Below are 19,288 nucleotides of genomic sequence, written 5' to 3' on the forward strand. Positions count from 1 at the left end.
GGAGCCGGAGGAGCAGATTCACTCGCTCAATGCCTGAGAACATCTGCCTTTGCTGGTGTGAGACCGAGCACCTTCGAAAGGCTGCTAATCTTTTGTTCCAGAGAGGAAGGCAAAAGGACACATTCCTTTAGTTGCTGATAACAGGAACACAAACAGTGCAGATAGTACACACAGGTCAGTGGGGGATCCTGGTGACACACACATACACACTGCTCCTTCTGTGTAAAGAACAACGGTTTTCTCAGGTCCATCACTGCTGCAGTATATAAGTTTGTTACTGAACATCTGAGCAAAAACAGAGAAACTGTCTTTCCAGGCAAACAAGTTTACTTTACTAATATCGAACATCTAATGCATTTTCCATCAAAAAGAAAGGGCAAATAAAAGAACACTATGCATCTGTTACATGAAATATGGTCAAGAAACAGGTGTTTGTCTTGATATAGAAAAACTACATACTGGAGGTTCCTGAGATTATGGAGCTTTACACTAATAGCTCACTTTAGTGAATCCCATCCACACACTTATTCACAGCCGCTTTAACAGCTGTCTGAGTGTTTTTTCTAGGTGACACTATTGTCCGGACAAGCAGAGCTATAGTAATGGAATCTGACATTAAGGGAAAGGGGATTATGTGTCAGATATGAACCGGAATCCACATCTCGCTCTCAGAGCATCTGGCACGTATCGTGACTTCTTACATATTTACTAATTCCCCCTATAGGAGCTTTTTACCTGCAGTTCTGTACCCCTTTTTAGTTATTGCTATATACAGTAAAAGACTACATTGACACCAGATGCCGACCAGCTTCTAGTGGATCAGTTCAGTTAATTTACAGCGAAAAAGATGGAAGACAAAATCAACCCAACTGCAGGAAGTATGGCAACCATGCAGTGTAGTCTGGATTGCAGGCAAAATAAATTGACTACCAGTCATAATGCACAAACAGAAACTAGGAACCCCGAGGAGTTGTAATGCTGTAGAAATACGATGTGTTCTAAATACTAGGATCAAAGAACAACAGCAACAAGGAAAAGTGAAGAAATGCGGTGTATAGTGTCTGTTTTTAGGTAGACTTCACAAGCAAAACATTTGAAAGAGCCCATGGTACCTAATAGGTGAGTGTGACACCCTTCCCCCAGGTATAAATGATCCGAATGCAAAGAGAACGTTCAGAACAGCAGGTGTGAACAGTATGCATCTTGGCTATTCGGATCACTCGGGATGGATACAGCATGTGTAAATGAGGCCTTAAAAAAACCCACAACCACTCATAATCACTTCTTCAACTTCTAGGTCATAGTACAATTTCGCATTAAGGATACACTGGCTGATTGTCATCTGTCATTTACAGACTTCCCTTCAAACCACCTGCAAAAAAAAAAAAAAGCTGAAATAAAATATATATACATATATCTATATCTGATTGGTTGGTCAAAGGGGAAATTGTTAGAGCCAAGTTTGACTGGCAAAAACATGTGTAGCTCGCTGCACACATTGAAACATCAGAGTTAGACTTTTTTTATGCCTACAGAGGAAGAAAAATTGATTTGATCTCGGACATACTTAAAAATCGATTTTTAAGAAAAGCTAGACATCGTGAGGAGAGATCGGCCAACCCCGAAGCTAGCTATCGTGTCTCAGCCCGGGAAAGGGTTTGTTCGCCACTTCCAGACCAGTGAATACGAGCGGTACCACTGGCTTACAGCCTCTGAGGAGCGGTGCAAATTATGAGTATGCATCTCTGGTGAGTAGGTTGTATTTTATTTAAAATTTTAATGTTTTTGTCATGTTATTAGACAAATATTGATTCTGAACTGCTCCAGATGATGCACGTGGCACAGTTGCGGTGGTAGTGTGGAAATTTGTAGTCTTAACTGGGTTTCTTGATTTAGTAAAATGGTATTCACCCTCCATATGTGAAATGCCTCTCTCTCCATAATCCCATGTGATGTTATATTGCATTTTTGTATTGTATTGATGGTTTCTATAATCGCGATGTGTTAGTGCTGGTATTAAGAGGTGGATTAAGTTGGCTAAGTCTTCACTGAAGGCCCAGGTACCAAATGCACGGTCCGCCACTATATATATAATTATATAATTATTCCTGGATCTTTTTTTTCTTTTCACTCACCGAGTCATATTTGTTTAAAAGCTCATGCTTCCCCTTCTGCCAGCTAGTCATAGTAAAGCCATTTATCAAGTGAAACAGTGAAACACATACAGTAGGGATCACAAAGGAGATCAGTCTGATATATTTATTTATAAATTTTTGTTTTTTTAATTTTAGTTATTGACACATTGACTCTATTATTGTACTAAATACATACCAGATTTCATTAAGGATTGGGGGGTGGCATTTAAAAGATGGGGTTTATCTAGTAAACACACTGGACCTCACAGATTGCAGCTTGTGAGATTTACATCATGTGTTAAAATGTAACAGTTAAAAACACAGTTTGTGTGCGTGCGTGCGTGTGTATGAGGTAAAGAGAGGGTAAGAGTGTATTCATGTGAATTTGTAAATATACAAAGGCTAAGCATAAGAATCTGGGTCAGCAGTTAGACTGTGTGTGTGTGTGTGTGTGTGTGTTAAAGAGTACTGAGAGAGAGAGAGAGAGAGAGAGAGAGAGAGAGAGAGATTGGACATTATGGATGAGTGCACTCTCACTCTTTCAGTACACATGTACTCTCAGGGCTCATGGGGTGGGGCAGACAGTGAGTGAGGACAGTGTAAAACATAGGGAGCCTTCCCCTGTGTGTGTGTACAGAGGTCTAATCTGCACCACAGGACCATGGCAGTAGTCATATGATGGATTTCAGAGTCTCCACCTACTTCTAGTAATTACTTAAGGCTTGCAACTGCACAACTTCTATGGATGTGTGTGGTTTTATGTGTTCTATAACATGTTTATGTCATGCATATGAATGAAAGTATTGGGACAGTATCAACTTACATGGGTTTTCTCTGCTGTTTTCCTGTTTACTGCTACATACCAGGTGTTGAGTTGTTAATTGTGTAATTGTGTGTGTGTGTGTGTGTGTGTGTGTGTGTGGTGCCATTGGAAGGACTGGCATCCCACCCACTTTGTGTTCCAACCTCACGAATATTCCGCATTAGACTCCTCCTTTACCACAATCCTGATCAACATAAAGAAAACATTTCAGGCGACCTTGAAGTTCTTTTCCTGGTTCAGTGTTGCCCTAGAAGAACAACGTAAGAGCAGTAACCCCTGACCGCTCCACAGCAGAACAAGATACAGTAGTTGCACCCTTGCACACCCTCATGTGAGTTTCAGACCTACCAGGTAGCTTGTGTGTTGAAGCAGATTTGAGAATGAATGTTCGTGTGTGTGTGTGTGTGTAAAGAGAGATAAAGAGAGTCACAGCTGAACATCCTGAGCAAAGTACTACAGATGAATAAGTCTGTGTTGGTACAGAGCTTGCACGTGTTTAGTGGCTGCTGCAGGTACGTTTGTGGCCCTGCAATGAAGAAGACAAATAGCTCCCAAAGGGCAATTTATTCCTGGCATCAACCCCCACCACACACACTTACTTCTCTTTCCCTCATGTGTGTTTCCCACCTGTTTTTCTACATCAGCCTCTCTATTTTCTCCCAGTTCAACCCTTCTTTCTTTCTCCTGTTGTTTTATCTCAGCTACATGCTCCATCTCTACATTATATCAATTTAAACTTTTTTCCAGAAACAATTTCCAGAACCACCAGTGACTTCCATCCATTCATACATTCATTCCTAATGCTAGCTTTTATTTATAATTCATCAGAAGTGAGTGCAAATTTGCTGACACTGTTTTGAAGCACATTTAGGAATTCCAATAACGTCCAATAAAGCAACAGTAACAGGCTGCGTTGTGCTCTTGTGGCCTGTTCCTAGCCGGCTTTCGCCAGTCATCCTGTCACTAACAGCACACCTATGGTCCTTATTTTTCTGCCCCACCCCCTGGAGGCCATAGTGTGCGCTCCTTCCTTAGCCTGGGCTTCAAACTGTTTCTCACAAGCGCACGGTATCAAATCAGAAATCGTCTGTCGGAATGAATTTACTTCATTAAGCAGCATCAAACACAAGTGTTATTGAATACGAATACACTATACATAGGCAAGTTTCTGGACCTAACCATAAGATTTGGATGTTCTTTTTGAACATCCCATTCCACATGCAGTCCCATTTGCAGTTATAATAACTTCCAGATTTTGGAGTGGGCTTGTGGAGATTTCTGCTAATTCACAAGGGAGTTAATAGCATCAGGTAGGGATGTAATGGGAGGCCTGGGGTGCAGGCAGCATTCCAATTCATCCCAAAGGTGAACAACAGGATTGAGGTCAGAGCGCTACTGCAGGCCACTCAAGATCTTCCACTCCAACCCAAGTAAAACATATCTTCAGGGAGCTGGCTTTGTTCATTGTCATGCTAGAACAGGTTTAGGAGTCCTAGTTCAAAGAAAAGGGAAACTTTAAAGCTACCACACTGAAAGACAAATTCTGGAAAAAATCATGTGCCTTCAACTTTGTGGTAACTGTTTCAGGAAAAAACAGATTTGGCTGGAAGATTAAGGCGTACCAGTACTTTTCAATCGGGTAAGAGCAAGAAAGCGCTAGGAACTGCACTTCAAATTGCATCACAATACACAATGTGTGTTTTATCTCACTTTTCTGCAGCAGGTATAATTCAACAACTAGACCTTTAGTGTCACAATATGTTGAGTCTGGCTTTTTGTAAATAAGTCACCTTCCAAGCTCTGAGAGGGGGAGGGGGAGGGGGTATGGACAAAAAAAAAGTCTGGTGCCAAAGTGACAGCTGTGATGGCTGCAATGGCAACCTGTCTAATAATAACAACAGAAACGGAGAGAAGAAGAGTGAGGAGATACACAGAGCAAGCTATGGGAGATGGATTATCACGGTCATGTGAGATTAAAAGAAGCAGCGGCATTCTTTCCAGGGAAGGCAGCAGTCACCCCAAACCTCATTCCTCTGTAGAGACAGGTGAACTTCACGCCTGGTCAGATTCCACGCATGTCAGAGAGGCATGACGCCGACCAAAATAAAACAGCTGCACCTTTGCATGCATGAGAGACGGAGATCCGAGGAACCCCTATTTGCGTGTTCTCAGCATTGCGACTGCCGCCTGATAACTTATTTCAAGACGACTGTGATCACACCTGCTGTGTTCTGAGCCCAATCATAATAACTACCCGATGACCCGAATCAGATTTGTTAGATCAGTGACAACCTAAATGAGCAGTTGGACCGCGGCTGTAGAGGAAAAACACCACCTGGTGATGTTACCGCATAAAACATCTTACATTGCTGTTTGAGATTGTATACACGTACACATTTTAAAGCAGAAGGAACACCCACATTGCATTCGTCCTAAAAACATCAGTTTCGGGCCACGTCAGGATTTTTTTCTGTTCTGATGTCAATATTCAGACGCTTAGTCCAGGGTGAGCTTTAGCGTCATACTCCAAGGACCAAGACAACAGTGAGAATAACATGTCTGTCAGCCTGTTTTAGAAATACTTTCCATTGCTGCTTCTAGGCTATATGTAGCAATAAAGTCAAGGCCAGGCATAGATGAATATTGGCTTCTGCAAATTACTGGCAATTTTCCAATAACAATAAAACACATCCCAGTGTTAGATTCTCACTAAGTCATGTTTAGAGCATGTAATCCTCCAGGTCACAGGATAGGAGAAATAAATGAGACCCACTAAATGTCAGATGGATGTTTTAGTAATTCCAGATGTTGGATATTGGTTTTTAATTGTACTGAATCTGTCTTTGTGAACGTTGCTTCAGGAAAATGCGTCATGAAGGCATGACTTGTATTTTATCTTGTATTTTATTAGTAGATTTTGCTTAGTGGGACTAGGGATGAGTTGATAGTCTATAAAGTGCGTGTAAATTATCTACTAAACAAACATCAGTTATTGACATGTTGTTTAGAAGTGTTGACCAGTCCCATCTGTTTTCACACAAACAATATTGTCCATTCTTTACACATGTTTTGGCCAATCCTGTCCATTCCTGAAAAAAGCTTGGACAATCCCGTCCACTCCTGAAAAAGGTTTGGCAAATACTGTCCATTCTTCAAAAACGTTTGTCCAATCCTGTCAATCCTTGACCATTCTATTCTGCTGCTACAAAAAATGTCCCTTTTAACATGATGAAAAGACTGACCAATCACTGCTCTGGGATTTGAACTCCAACTTCTGCTTGGAAGTCCATCACCTATACCACTACCACTTCCATGGTTTATTTCCATTTCATTCGAATATTGACAGAAAAATTAGCCCCGCCTCCCCATGTCATCCCCTCCCCAGCATTACTAAGTCACATGTGTTTGTGGAAGGACAACACAATTTGTTGTACAACACCGGAGATTTAATACTAAGCCTTAATAAGCTTTGAAAATATTTTTTTTTTTACTTCTAATGAAATGTGGCCAATACACTGTTAGTTTTAATTCCAACACGCTTAATTAGGACTAAATTGGGCAGAATTCCTAAGTGTTATTAATCATCATTAACTGCAGGAAATGAGTCACCTGCTGTGATAAATCATGTGATTAACTCACTTACTTTTCAATTCACCAAACACAACATTGCAAAACACGCACACACTATAACTCTATAACAGTATCGGGACATGGCGTAAATGGTATTAGTTTAATTACATGGAATTTAAGAAGCAAAACAAATGTAACCATACTCGAGATATGACAATGAATCTACACTTCATGGACAGATGTTTGTGGACACCTGTGGAATGGGAGGTCTTTTGTGGTTAAAGAACATCTTATTCCACAATGGGTCCCTATTTGATGTTATAACATCCTCCACTTTTTTGGGAAGATGTTCCACTAGATTTTTGACTTTAGTTTTGGAGATTCGTGTTCATTCAGCTACAAGGGTGTTTCTGATGTTGGGTGAGGAGGCCTTGCTTGCAGTTAGCATTCCAATTCATTCCACTGGTGTTTAATAGGGTCATTTTGGAACAGGTTTGAAGTTGAAGTTAAGGAAAAATTTCATGCTGCAACCAAATACATTTTATACAGTAGTGTGCATTTAACTTTGTGCTAACAGTTTGAAAAAGAAGCAAATATGGCTGAAAGTTTCAGGGGTCTTTTAGAGTAAAAACACACATTGACATCATAGTGACATCACAACGCAGGCTTTAATGTTTTATGAATTCACAGGAAACTCACAAGAATAATGCAATGAATCAGGCCACTAATTTATTAGTATGAGTATAAGGCTCAGGGTATAGCAGTTGAGTGTTTGTGTGTGTGTCTGTGTTAGTTGTGGAGACAGGACTCATATGTTGGCACCATATATTTGATGTTAATGAAGGCGTCCTCTCCCCCATAACGCTCGAACACCTCCAGTGTCTCTTGAATGAGATCGCCAACGTTCTCCCGCTTCTGCTGGCCGTAATCAATGCCATCTCCGCTGTTCACTGCAACACACACACGCACAAAAGCTTTTGTGAGGGGCAACTCTCATAAAAATTCACATGAGTGTGTGGGGTTCGGATGAGAGGTGTAGTTTAGGGAGGGACAGTGAGAAAGATTGAATCTGACAACGCCAATCTGACAACGCCAGAGCTCTTTAAACATGTAGACATACACACACACACACACACACACACACACACACAACACTGGCTTTAGGCAAAACAAAGCTGCTCCCAAAACAGCTAATTTCTGCAGTGAAACGGATCAATAACATACAACACAAGCACAAGCACACGCACACACAAACTATTGATCAAAATAAGTGCATTGACTTAAACAGGGACCATCTTCCTTTACTCCTCACTTCCAAACACAATTAGACCTGTTGAGCTTCCTTTTTCATTTGTCTGTCCAAGCCCCATCCACCCCAACCCCCACCCCCCCGTCTGTCTCTCTGTCCCCACTTTGTCTGCCTGCTGTCTATCTGTTTGTCTGTCTGCTGTCTATGTGTCTCTGAACCAAATGTCTGCTATCTGTTTGTCTATGTCTCTGCCCCCTCATTCTGTCTCTCTCTTCCCTATCTGTCTGTCTGTCTGTCTGTCTGTCTGTCTATCTATCTATCTGTATGTCTCTCTGTCCCGGTGTCTGCAGTCTGTCTGTCTATTTCTTTACCCCTCTTTCTCTCTCTATCTGTCTCTCTCGCCTCTTTATCTGTTTGCTGTCTATCTGTCTGTCTCTCTGTCCCAACTGTCTGCAGTCTGTCTGTCTATTTCTCTACCCCTCATTCTGTCTCTCTCTCCCTATCTATCTGTCTGCTGTCTATCTGTCCGTCTCTCTGTCCCCACTGTCTGCAGTCTGTCTGTCTATTTATCTACCCCTCTTTCTCCTCTATCTGTCTCTCTCTCGCCTCTTTATCTGTTTGCTGTCTATCTGTCTGTCTCTCTGTCCCAACTGTCTGCAGTCTGTCTGTCTATTTCTCTACCCCTCATTCTGTCTCTCTCTCCTATCTATCTGTCTGCTGTCTATCTGTCCGTCTCTCTGTCCCCACTGTCTGCAGTCTGTCTGTCTATTTATCTACCCCCTCTTTCTCCCTCTATCTGTCTCTCTCCTCCCTCTCTGTCTACGGTCTCCCCTTCCCCTTCTGTTGTGTCTGCTTTCTCTCTCTCTCTCTCTCTCTCTCTCTCTCATAGCTTATCTTCTTCTGGAGATTATAAATACATAAATTACATTAATTGTATAATTGCATTTCCTGTGCATTATACGTAAGGTGAATGCAAATTAATGCAGAATTGATATAATTCTAGACTAAACCAAACAGATCCTCCATATTAAGTAAAAAACCTGAACGGATAAAAAGAACATTAAACAAAACACTGTAACGAGTGTGTGGTCCAGACTTTGTGTGTGTTTGCCTCAGTGTTTATTTAATCTCCTTGTTCCTTTCTGGAACATTCACAGGACTGTAGTATTTGGGCAAACGACAAAAGATTTCCTGTTAGAATTTTGCCAAGAATTTGCCAGGATGCTTTTGAGAAATATTTGGTTGGAAACATACCTACAGACTGACTGAGGCATTTACCAAACACATGTTCTCTCAACCGCACACTCAGCAGATGGCACACACACATACACACTCAAAGTCATCTAATACTCTGACAGAGAGAAATGCAGTTGCTGATGCAGTAACTCAATAATCCCCACCCAAAACACCGTCTTATAAAGGTGAAATTTGGGGGAAGTGTGTCCAATAGAAGAGCGTCAGCAGTAAAATGACATCACAGATGCCTGAAAAAAACTGAGTATGGAATTGAAGAGGTCTGAAATCTGTCAAATGTTAAACCCAGCCCAGGTTTTGTCTTCACCATATGCTGTCCAAGGCCAGAGATCCCACAGGAAGTAACTGGATGTGTGTTTATTAGCAGCTATGAATTACCAAGCAGTACGGTGTGAGTTTGTGTGTGTGTGTGTGTGTGTGTGTGTGTGTGTGTGTGTGTATAGAGCTGAGTCTCTAGAGACCTACACACTTCACAGCTGTTGGAGAGAGATGATAGATGGGCCAGACGTGAGTTCCATCACACACACACACACACACAAAGCCTACAGCTTTCCTGTTAAGAATAACAGAGTGATGCAAACTTGACCACTTGATGCATTAAGGGATAAAGGTCACAAATTCTTCACCAAAAAGTCTTTATAAATAAACATGGATGTGTTGGAGCAGATGTTCAAGGTGCTTTAAGGTCACTGTGTATGTGTATTTATTTAGTGTTTGGATTGTGTACAAAAAAGTCGGCAGAGCCTGACAGTTTCTCAACCTCAGCTACATCACTCAAGTTCATAAGCTGGTTTTTCTATCTATCATCAGGATAGAAATGTTGTCTTTATTATAGGTTACATTTTTTGTATTGATTTGTAGCGAACCCTGACTTTTACAGGGCCACCAACCACAAAACAAAGTGCAACGAGGGATACTGTCTTATTTTCCTTAAATTTGAAACCCAAAGTTCAATTTCTTTCAGTGACGATCTAGTTGAGCGAACAGAAAGCGAGTAAACCCACAACGTACTTTAATGACTTGCACATCCCCGCACAGAGATCCTTCGCTCTGGAGCCTGTGCACAATAAGCTCCTGAAGATCTAAGAATATTTGCCTTATTTTCTCACACACACAAATGCGGCAATATGCGAGAAGGTCCAGTTCCATCTCTTATATGATTTCCAGGATAGTTTTTTTTATACGTATTATACTGTAACTGCAGTGTGTACAGCTTTATAACGAATGCAGGCAGTCATTGTGAGATGCTGTTTGAATGTTCTATCCCACTTTTAGCAAAATGGATGCAGTGAAATAAAAATTCACAAACACACATTCTTCTACCGCCTATGTGTGTGTGTGTGTGTTTTCCTTTCTACACACAGCACAGCAAACGCCTTTCTACTCTTTGTTTCCTCGTTTCCTGCAGCCATGTTTTCAACCCCCGGGCCTTTACCAATTTTTAGCAACAATTATAAAATGCGGTGGCAAGGGAACAGAGCAGGTTTTGTTTATGGAACACTGTTCTTTATTGGAACGTTTGAGCCCCTGATTTTGCACAGTTTACAATTGTTTGCAAATCATATTTTTGAGAAATATTTGTACATTTAAAAGTCGGTTGTTCTGGACTGAAATGCTCTTTACTGTTTGAGGAATGCCTGAATGCAAAATTCTATCCAATTATCCTATCCAATCATTTGCCAGCAGACTGCTGCATTAAATAATGTTGAGATTAATATTATTTTACATTAAACTTCAGTACTGGAGAAAAAAAAATCATGTGATCACATAGTTGCTGGAGCCAGATTGGTTTGGTTTGAGTATTTCAGAAATGGTTCTGTGAATAAAATAGATTAGAGAGATCAGAGGATCACCCAAGAACAGTAATCTGAGACAACCATGGGCAAAACCCAAACTGGATTACATTGATGCCATACATATTTCCCAAACATTATTTCTCATTCCTTTTCGAGGTTTTATCCTGATGTCTTCTAAGTGAGCTTTTCTCCAATGCTGTTATCTGAGCTCGCTCATAGTAAAGTTTCCCTTCTTCTTTTTCTTGTTTATTTAAAAAAATTATCTTCGACAAACACTTTGCAGATCATGCGTCCTGAGGTGGGAAATGATGTTACAGGTTCTAAATAAACATGTAGAAGGTAGTAGGAATGCACTGTTAGGACACAGGAAGTTAGAGTTTAGGGGCGAGTGTTTTCAGGACATTACATTGGGTAGGAGTTTCTTCCAAAAATGACATTTTAGGTAAAAAGTAAAAAAAAAAAATGATTTTTTTTGTTGTTGATTTTTATAGGATGCACATCCCTGTTTTAAACTCATCTTCATGCGATGAGCACAGATTCTCCTCTCTGGCCATAATGAATCTGTACCTTCTCTCTCTCTCTCTCTCTCTCTCTCTCTCTCTCTCTCTCTCTCTCCATTTGGTGTTATTGTGTCTCTGTTGTCTCAGTCACGCCTGTTGTTATCCCCTCCCTCTTTTTAATTCTTACTTCATCCCCCTCTCCCTAAAGTTGACGAGAGCAACAGCTGCATCCTTCTCGCACCTAACCCCCACACCAGCCTGGCCCTTTCCACACCTCCCTTCATCATCTCCTGCTCCTGCTGTAGCTATACAGAACCTGTTTGTCCTTGTCAATGGCAGGCGCACACACACGCACATGCACGCACACACACACACACACAGCAGACACTGTATTACACACTGCACTGTAACACTGTTCCATAACTTCACACCCCACACTGCACCAAATGAGCCACTAAAACACTCCACTACACACCACATACACAAGCTCTTATGAAACACTGTGCTCGCTTAGGAAACACACACACACACACACACACACACACACACACACACACACACACACACACACACTTATGAGTCTCTTATGAAACAGTACGATTGGGGAATGGTGCTGCAGAGACAAGGGTGTAAAATAGATTTCTATTTAGTCTGGAACAACTGTGTGAGTCCTGAACTTAGCTGCACATTTGTCCTGCAGCACACACACACTAATACTGCAGACCATCAGCTGTCCCACTCATGCATAAAGCCCCATTTTTAGGCAACAAACCTTAAACCAGCTGTGGCCATCACACACACACACACACACAGACAGACAGACACACACACACACACACACACACACACACACACACACACAGACCCCACTGTCTGTTTTTCCATTTTCTTCAACTCACAAATAGTAGATATGTGCCAGTCATTTGATTATTTTGTTTGAATGAGACACTATATTGAATTAATCACTTCATTACTTATTGTTTACTTCCATACACTGAGTCGTTCCTTCTGTCCAGATCAACATTTGCAAAAAAGAAGGAAATGTAAAAGCACTCTGGTACCCGCTGTGGCGGCACTGCGGTTCCACAGAATGTAACAAAAACAAACTGGTGACAGAATCTGAATTAATCATTTGGTTGATTGGCTGAAATGACTTGAAAATAATTCCTTTTCAGATTCCCTCTCTCTCTCTCTTTCTCTCTCTCTCTCGCTTTCACACACACAGCATTCAGCCTGCCGTGGGCTGTGATAATGATGTCAGTATTAATATTCACCCTAACAGATTGTATTGCTGCACTGTAAGAACAGGTGTGTGTGTGTATATGTGAGTGTGTCTCATTTACAGGCATTAAACGTGTGTGTGAACATATGGTTAAGAAAAGACAATACATGCTGATGTTGTAATTTTCTTTTCTGCACAAGCCATCTCACTCAATCTCTCTCTCAATCTCTCCGTCTCTTTCTCTCTCAATTGTGTTTTATATACAAGTGGAACGATAAGAAAAAGTAAATCATGTTTTGATTGATAATTTACACCACATTACAGTGTTATATTATTGGGTTTATCACCCAAAGGATTAAATAATATAAAGGTGGACAAAACAGAAAAAACCCACACTCCACCACAATGCCTTCCCCACATTCCACCCAAACGCCTTCCCAATCTCCACCACAACGACTTCCCCACACTCCACCCAAACGCCTTCCCACACTCCACCACAACGCCTTTCCCACATTCCACCAACGCCTTCCCAATCTCCACCACAACGACTTCCCCACACTCCACCAACGCCTTCCCACACTCCACCACAACGCCTTTCCTACATTCCACCCGAACGCCTTCCCAGACTCCACCACAACGCCTTCCCAAACTGCACCACAACGCTTCCCAAACTCCACCACAACGCCTTCCCAAACTCACCACAATGCCTTCCCAAACTCCACCATAACGCCTTCCCAAACTCCACCATAACGCCTTCCCAAACTCCACCATAACGCCTTCCCAAACTCCACCATAACACCTTCCCAATTTCCTCCACAACGCCTTCCCAATCTCCTCCACAACGCCTTCCCAAACTGCACCACAACGCTTCCCAAACTCCACCACAACGCCTACCAAACTCCACCACAACGCCTTCCCACATTCCACCAACGCCTTCCCACACTCCACCACAACACCTTTCCCACATTCCACCTGAACGCCTTCCCAAACTCACCACAACGCCTTCCCACACTCACCACAACGCCTTCCCAAAATCCACCACAACGCCTTCCCAAACTCCACCACAACGCCTTTCCCACATTTCACCTGAATGCCTTCCCAAACTCCACCACAACGACTTCCCCACACTCCACCCAAATGACTTTCCAAACTCCACCACAACGCTTTCCCAATCTCCACCACAACGCTTTCCCAATCTCCACCACAACACCTTCTCAATCTCCACCACAACACCTTCCCAAAGTTTTATTTGCCAACACATTCTCCTACATATAAACAAATACAGTGTAAAGTACAGTAAATATATCTACTTGTTCTCGCAGCAGTATGTGGTTCGTAATGATTGGTAGGATACTGAGAGTGTTCTGAGTCAGGGGTATCATCAAGGTAATGAATTCTTCAATGAAGAATTATTTTAGTTGTTAATAAACGCACTCATCCTCCATCACATGACTCTCTCTGCATTAAAGGAACGATGGCCCTGCAGACACCAGTTGTGCCCTGTGATCGCTGAGACACACCCATGGGGCTTATCAGCATTCAGCTCCGTGCCTCCTGGCTATTTTACTGGTGGAGTTTTTTATTGATGCAATTCGATAGGCTGGAGAACAGTAAGGGATGACGTGTGTCGTTATAGTGCGACAGAATAATTTAGTACACGTCACGTTTGAATCACCAACATACTTTTAACATTTAACGCTATTTACTTATGCAACGTGCGTCTGTGTGGTTGCAGTATCTAATGATCTCTAATGTCAAAAGATCGTTTCCCCTACGGTTCCGTAACGGGATGCCAAACCTGCACGCGGCCTGCCTGCCTATCGGGATTCACTCTTAATGCACATCGGCCATAATTCTCCTTATCCTCATTAAGCTAGAAAGCCCCGCACGACAGCGCTCGCTAATTGTGAGCAGGGTATACACTGAGCGAGTCTACGAAATGCCAAGAGGCAATGCAGGCTTAGCATGCTGCCCTTCACTACTCCCACTCTCCCTAAAATGTGTGTCCAAGGCAAAACACATAGACACACACAGACACAGAGACACAAACTGCATGACAGTACTTAAAGCAAAAGATAAAAAGACAGTTCTTTTCTAATGAGGTAGGTAATGCAGAGTGAGAGAGACACACAGAGTGAGAGAGACAGACAGACAGAAAGAAAGAGAGAGGGTATACACAGATATATTTAACAAGGAGAAACAGGACGAGCTTTTCATTGCCTGACACCATCAGACGCCTCATCAGTGTACTGTGGTAAAGTGATAGTGCCTTGCTGGCTACCTCATTAGAGACTGCACTCACACAGCTCCTCTCTTGCCTTTTTTTTCTTTCTCTCTTTGTCTCAACCACCCTCCTGCGTTTTCTTAAATTGCTGCCATTAGCCAAGTGCAGGTCTGTTTGTTTCCATACTTCCTATTGGATTCTGTTTGTCTACTGCCCTAAGTGTGTGTGTGTGTGTGTTTGTGTGTGTTTGTGTGCCAAGCTCATTATAAGAATAGCCAAAGCAACAAGGTTAGAGAGCACGTTAAAACATTTTTCCCCCCTTTTTTTTTTGTTTGTACACATATGAACACATGCTTATACACACACAAACACACACAGTGGAAAGATTAGAGTAGATTAAAGAGTACACCTCATTAGAGTGTGTTGCAGCTACAACTTGTACAGCACACACTTTTGCCTGGCACACAGCAACCTCCATCACAGCACAACCTTAACCCTGACACAAAACCATCACATCACAACCTAATCCCTGACACACAACCATCACATCACAACCTAAACCCTGACACACAACCATCACATCACAGCACAACCTAAACAATGACACACAACCATCACATCACAACCTTAACCCTGACACACAACCATCACAGCACAACCTAAACCCTGACACACAACCATCACATCACATCCTAAACCCTGACACACAACCATCACATCCCATCCTATACACTGACACACAACTATATATATCGCATCACAACCTAAACAGTGACATACAAACATCACATCACAACCTAAACCCTGATACACAACCATCACATCACAACCTAAACCCTGATACACAATAATCCCATCACAACCTAATCAGTGACCTACAAACATTCCATCAGAACCTAAACACTGATGCACAACTACATCTATCACATCATCAAACAAACACAACACAAGCTCATTCAACAGATCCTCATTCGGTAGAACATTCCCGGGTTTAGATTGAGATACGTGCGGTGCTACAGGCTACACAACACTGAGGCACTACAGCACATTATAATGGAGTTATAATGTTGCTTCATGATGGCAATGCTTTATAATGGAGACAAATTCTAGAGGCACAGATCTGACCTGAGGAAACGATTTAATAAACGCTTGTACATTTAGTTAACTCCGTGCTGTTCAAAGCATGTTTTCTAGCACAAGTGAATCTTTTTCCTTACAGCTGAATGATACTGTAACTCGATCATCACTTACTCGTTTATAACGGAGAGTAACGAGTCAGAGTTTCAAAAACAGAGAGAGTGTGAAGCATCCAGTGCCATTTCATAGAGCTCCAGCTGCAGCAGTAAAGCAGCATGCACAAACAATACCACCCACATCTATATTTTACAACCTGAATCTGGAAAACAGCGAGCCAGATGGGTCTCTAGTGGCCACTCTGCCTCTTATGCACTCATTAATTACCCGACTCCCTTTTGTATCCCACTTTCCCTCTCTTTGTGTCCATCATGTGATATTCTCAAGTAATTTTAATTACTAACGAACATAAACCTGGGCAATGTGCAAGGTAAAAAAGAAACAAAATAATAATAAATAGAAAGAGAAAGAGAGAGCTCACACAGCTCATTTTTACTTTATATATCCATACTGGTTAAAGCGTCAGGTTTGTATTGGGATGAATTAGCTGACACATCCGATTCAATATCGATCGCTCAAGCAGGTCAAATCCTTTCATCTGTCCTTACAATAGTTTATGAAAAACACTTACAACTGAAGTGGAAAAAAAATATATATATATTTATATATATAGGGTCAGGAAACACTGGGATGCTTTCCAGGGATGTCAGATCCAGCTCTTTTCACATAATATAACTCTTTAACCCTGAATGGATACAAAAAAGTAGAAAATCGAAAGTCTGTTTCATGTGATTTCCTTTCATGATGTAACTAAATGTGTATTTTTTTATTTTATTTGGCATTACATTGAGTGAATACTGGATGGCGATTGGCTGGAAGTTCAGGTGTGAGCTCAGAGCGTTAAACACGCAGGGAGTTTGCGGTCAGTTTAATCAGCGTCCTAAAGGGCTGCGCTGCTTACAAACAGCTGTAACCATAGTAACATACGGTTCCAGTTCCATACAGAGTGAGACAGCTTTTGGAGACCTTTTTAGACCTTTTTTTTATAGAGGATTTTTGTTTTAGGAATTTAGCAAAGCAAAGAACGAACCGAATTGTGGCTATAGTGATGTTTTCTGTTTATCAAATGCCAATGGAGTATAAAAAGTCTTCAGGATGCTGCAGTAGAACAGCACACGTGCCTTACCCTGCTGTTTTATTAAAATAATCTGTTTCTGTCATGTGTTAAACATTGCTATACGAAACCGTGACAAGGGTAACATTCATCTTTTGAATGTGTAGGTTATTAGTTCCGAATTAACATAATGAACTCAGTAATTGTTGATACGGTGCAGTTTTCACATTTCGTCACATTTAGTTCATATAACATCTACATCACATAAATGATTATTCACTTTTTCACCTTAACACATATTATCCAATAGGACATATTCACAGAAGTGAAGAATGTAAGCAGAATGTCCTGAGGGTTAAAAGTTTCCAGTTTCCAGGGTTTTTTTTACAGGCAGCATTTCTTAGTGAATGTTTAGTCTTATAATGTGCATTATTTAGCACCTAGAAATGTAACCCATATGTTCTCATACAGAGAGGATGGATCACCACACATTTCCCAAACAAGAATGCTATGATTCTGTTATGGTGTGTATTATTTAGTTATCCTCCAGGTGACAGCGACAGCAAGGAACAGAGCACAGTATAGAGAGAGAGAGAGAGAGAGAGAGAGAGAGAGAGAGAGAGAGAGAGAGAGAGAGAGAGAGAGAGAGAGAAGAAATACACTTTAAAATGACTGGCATGACTGGGAGGGGAAGCACAAGCACACTGACATTTAGAGCGTGCGATAACTTAAACCAGTCTCCCTGCCTTCAGTCACATGCACTGACACACACACACACACACACACACACACACACACACACAAAGACAGAATACAACTGAGAGCACTCCTGATGAGCTGATGGAATAGCCTGAGGACTACTGTCTCTCTCTCTCTCTCTCTCTCTCTCTCTCTCTCTCTCTTACTTTCTCTCGCTCGATGCAGTATCACTAAACCCCCCACTGTTCATCGCCCGAAGTGCACTTAAAAAATGCAGTACGCAGGAATAAAGAACGCTTGGCCTCACGATTCAAGAGTGTATTCTTCCCCTAACCCAGGCTTTCCATTACCTGTTGCAAGTGTTTATTTTAGCATGTTAACAATGATAATATTTTAAGGTATGGTTTATTATCTAAGCCATAGGCAAGGATTAAAATCCATATATCTTCAGGTGCACACACCTGTCGAGATCTTCCAACAGTCAACACACGATCATATGATGTAGTACTTGTAGAAAAAAGCCATACAGCCATCTATCTACTTCATGCCTCATTAACTAGTTTACCTTGTGATCTTGCTAAACTTGTTAACCATGAATCAGTGCAATGTCTAAAAGCCAGCCGCTCATCTGTCATGCTGCTTTGTACAGGAATGTTGCTTGGAAAGTGAAGGATCTTCCATCCCTGTCCTTACTTCACCGTTCACTATTAAGCTTGCAAAGTCAGCTGGCAAAAAGGGACTGGAGTCCCACAGCCTCTATGGTCTCCTGATAATCACGTCTGTGACTTAGCACACTTGAGTAGTTCTCAATTGTTACACCTCCATCTGCTTATTGTTGAGGCTGCTATATGGGTGTCTCAACTAGGGTTGCAAAATTTTTGGAATTTTCAAGACTGGAACCTTTCCATGGGGAATTAACAGGAATATATGGGAATTTATGGAGTATCCACAATTGCGGGTTAGCCTATAACAGGAAAATCAAATATAGTTCAGAATAATGTTGCAGGATACTCTTAGTTAAAACAACCACATTTACTGCAATTTCAGTTGAAAGTCAAAATTGAATTTTTGAAATCTATATTATATATCCCATGATTTGTCATGAATTCCCACAAATTCCTGGTAAATGTCCAACTTGGCATGTTTCCAAAATTCCTCAGATGAAGTTTCTGTAAATTTAGCGGAAATCTCCGCTTCTTTGCAACTTCAGTTTTACAACATACCATCACTCTTCCTACTAGGCCTCTAATAGTGTCCTCATTCATGCATTTCCAGATGTAGTGCCATCTAGCCAGGCAGTGGGTATTATGGCCGAGTGGCATTTGTCACTGTTTCTATAACAAATCATACCATATTATCCAGATCTTTCAATGGAAATAGAATTAGGTGTCCATTATTGATCCTTTGTTCTCTCGCTGTGGAGTCGTCTTTTTTTTTTCCAGTTCTCTGTGGTCTTTCACATGCCTTGCACATAAGATTTTGCAGGCCCGTGGCTGTATTCTACTAGTGTAATAATGCATGCTTCTCTTGGTTCGCTCCCAAGCTTGATTCTAAGTGACTAATGAGCC

General features: G+C 41.5%; 1 protein-coding gene across 2 annotated transcripts in view; it reads right to left on the reverse strand.

Annotated features, from left to right (window-relative positions):
• Positions 1–7,244: 7,244 nt before the first annotated feature.
• pacrg (PARK2 co-regulated) overlaps positions 7,245–19,288 on the reverse strand; it is a 93,372-nt gene continuing 81,328 nt past the window's right edge. For both annotated transcript variants that reach the window (XM_046855356.1, XM_046855355.1), the window contains one exon: positions 7,245–7,478. In XM_046855356.1, coding sequence (XP_046711312.1) covers positions 7,318–7,478 — 161 coding nt within the window. In that variant the 3' untranslated portion in view covers positions 7,245–7,317. The remainder of the gene's footprint in view (positions 7,479–19,288) is intronic.

Source organism: Silurus meridionalis, chromosome 8 (genome assembly GCF_014805685.1).
Source record: "Silurus meridionalis isolate SWU-2019-XX chromosome 8, ASM1480568v1, whole genome shotgun sequence".
NCBI classification, from domain to species: Eukaryota; Metazoa; Chordata; class Actinopteri; order Siluriformes; family Siluridae; genus Silurus; species Silurus meridionalis.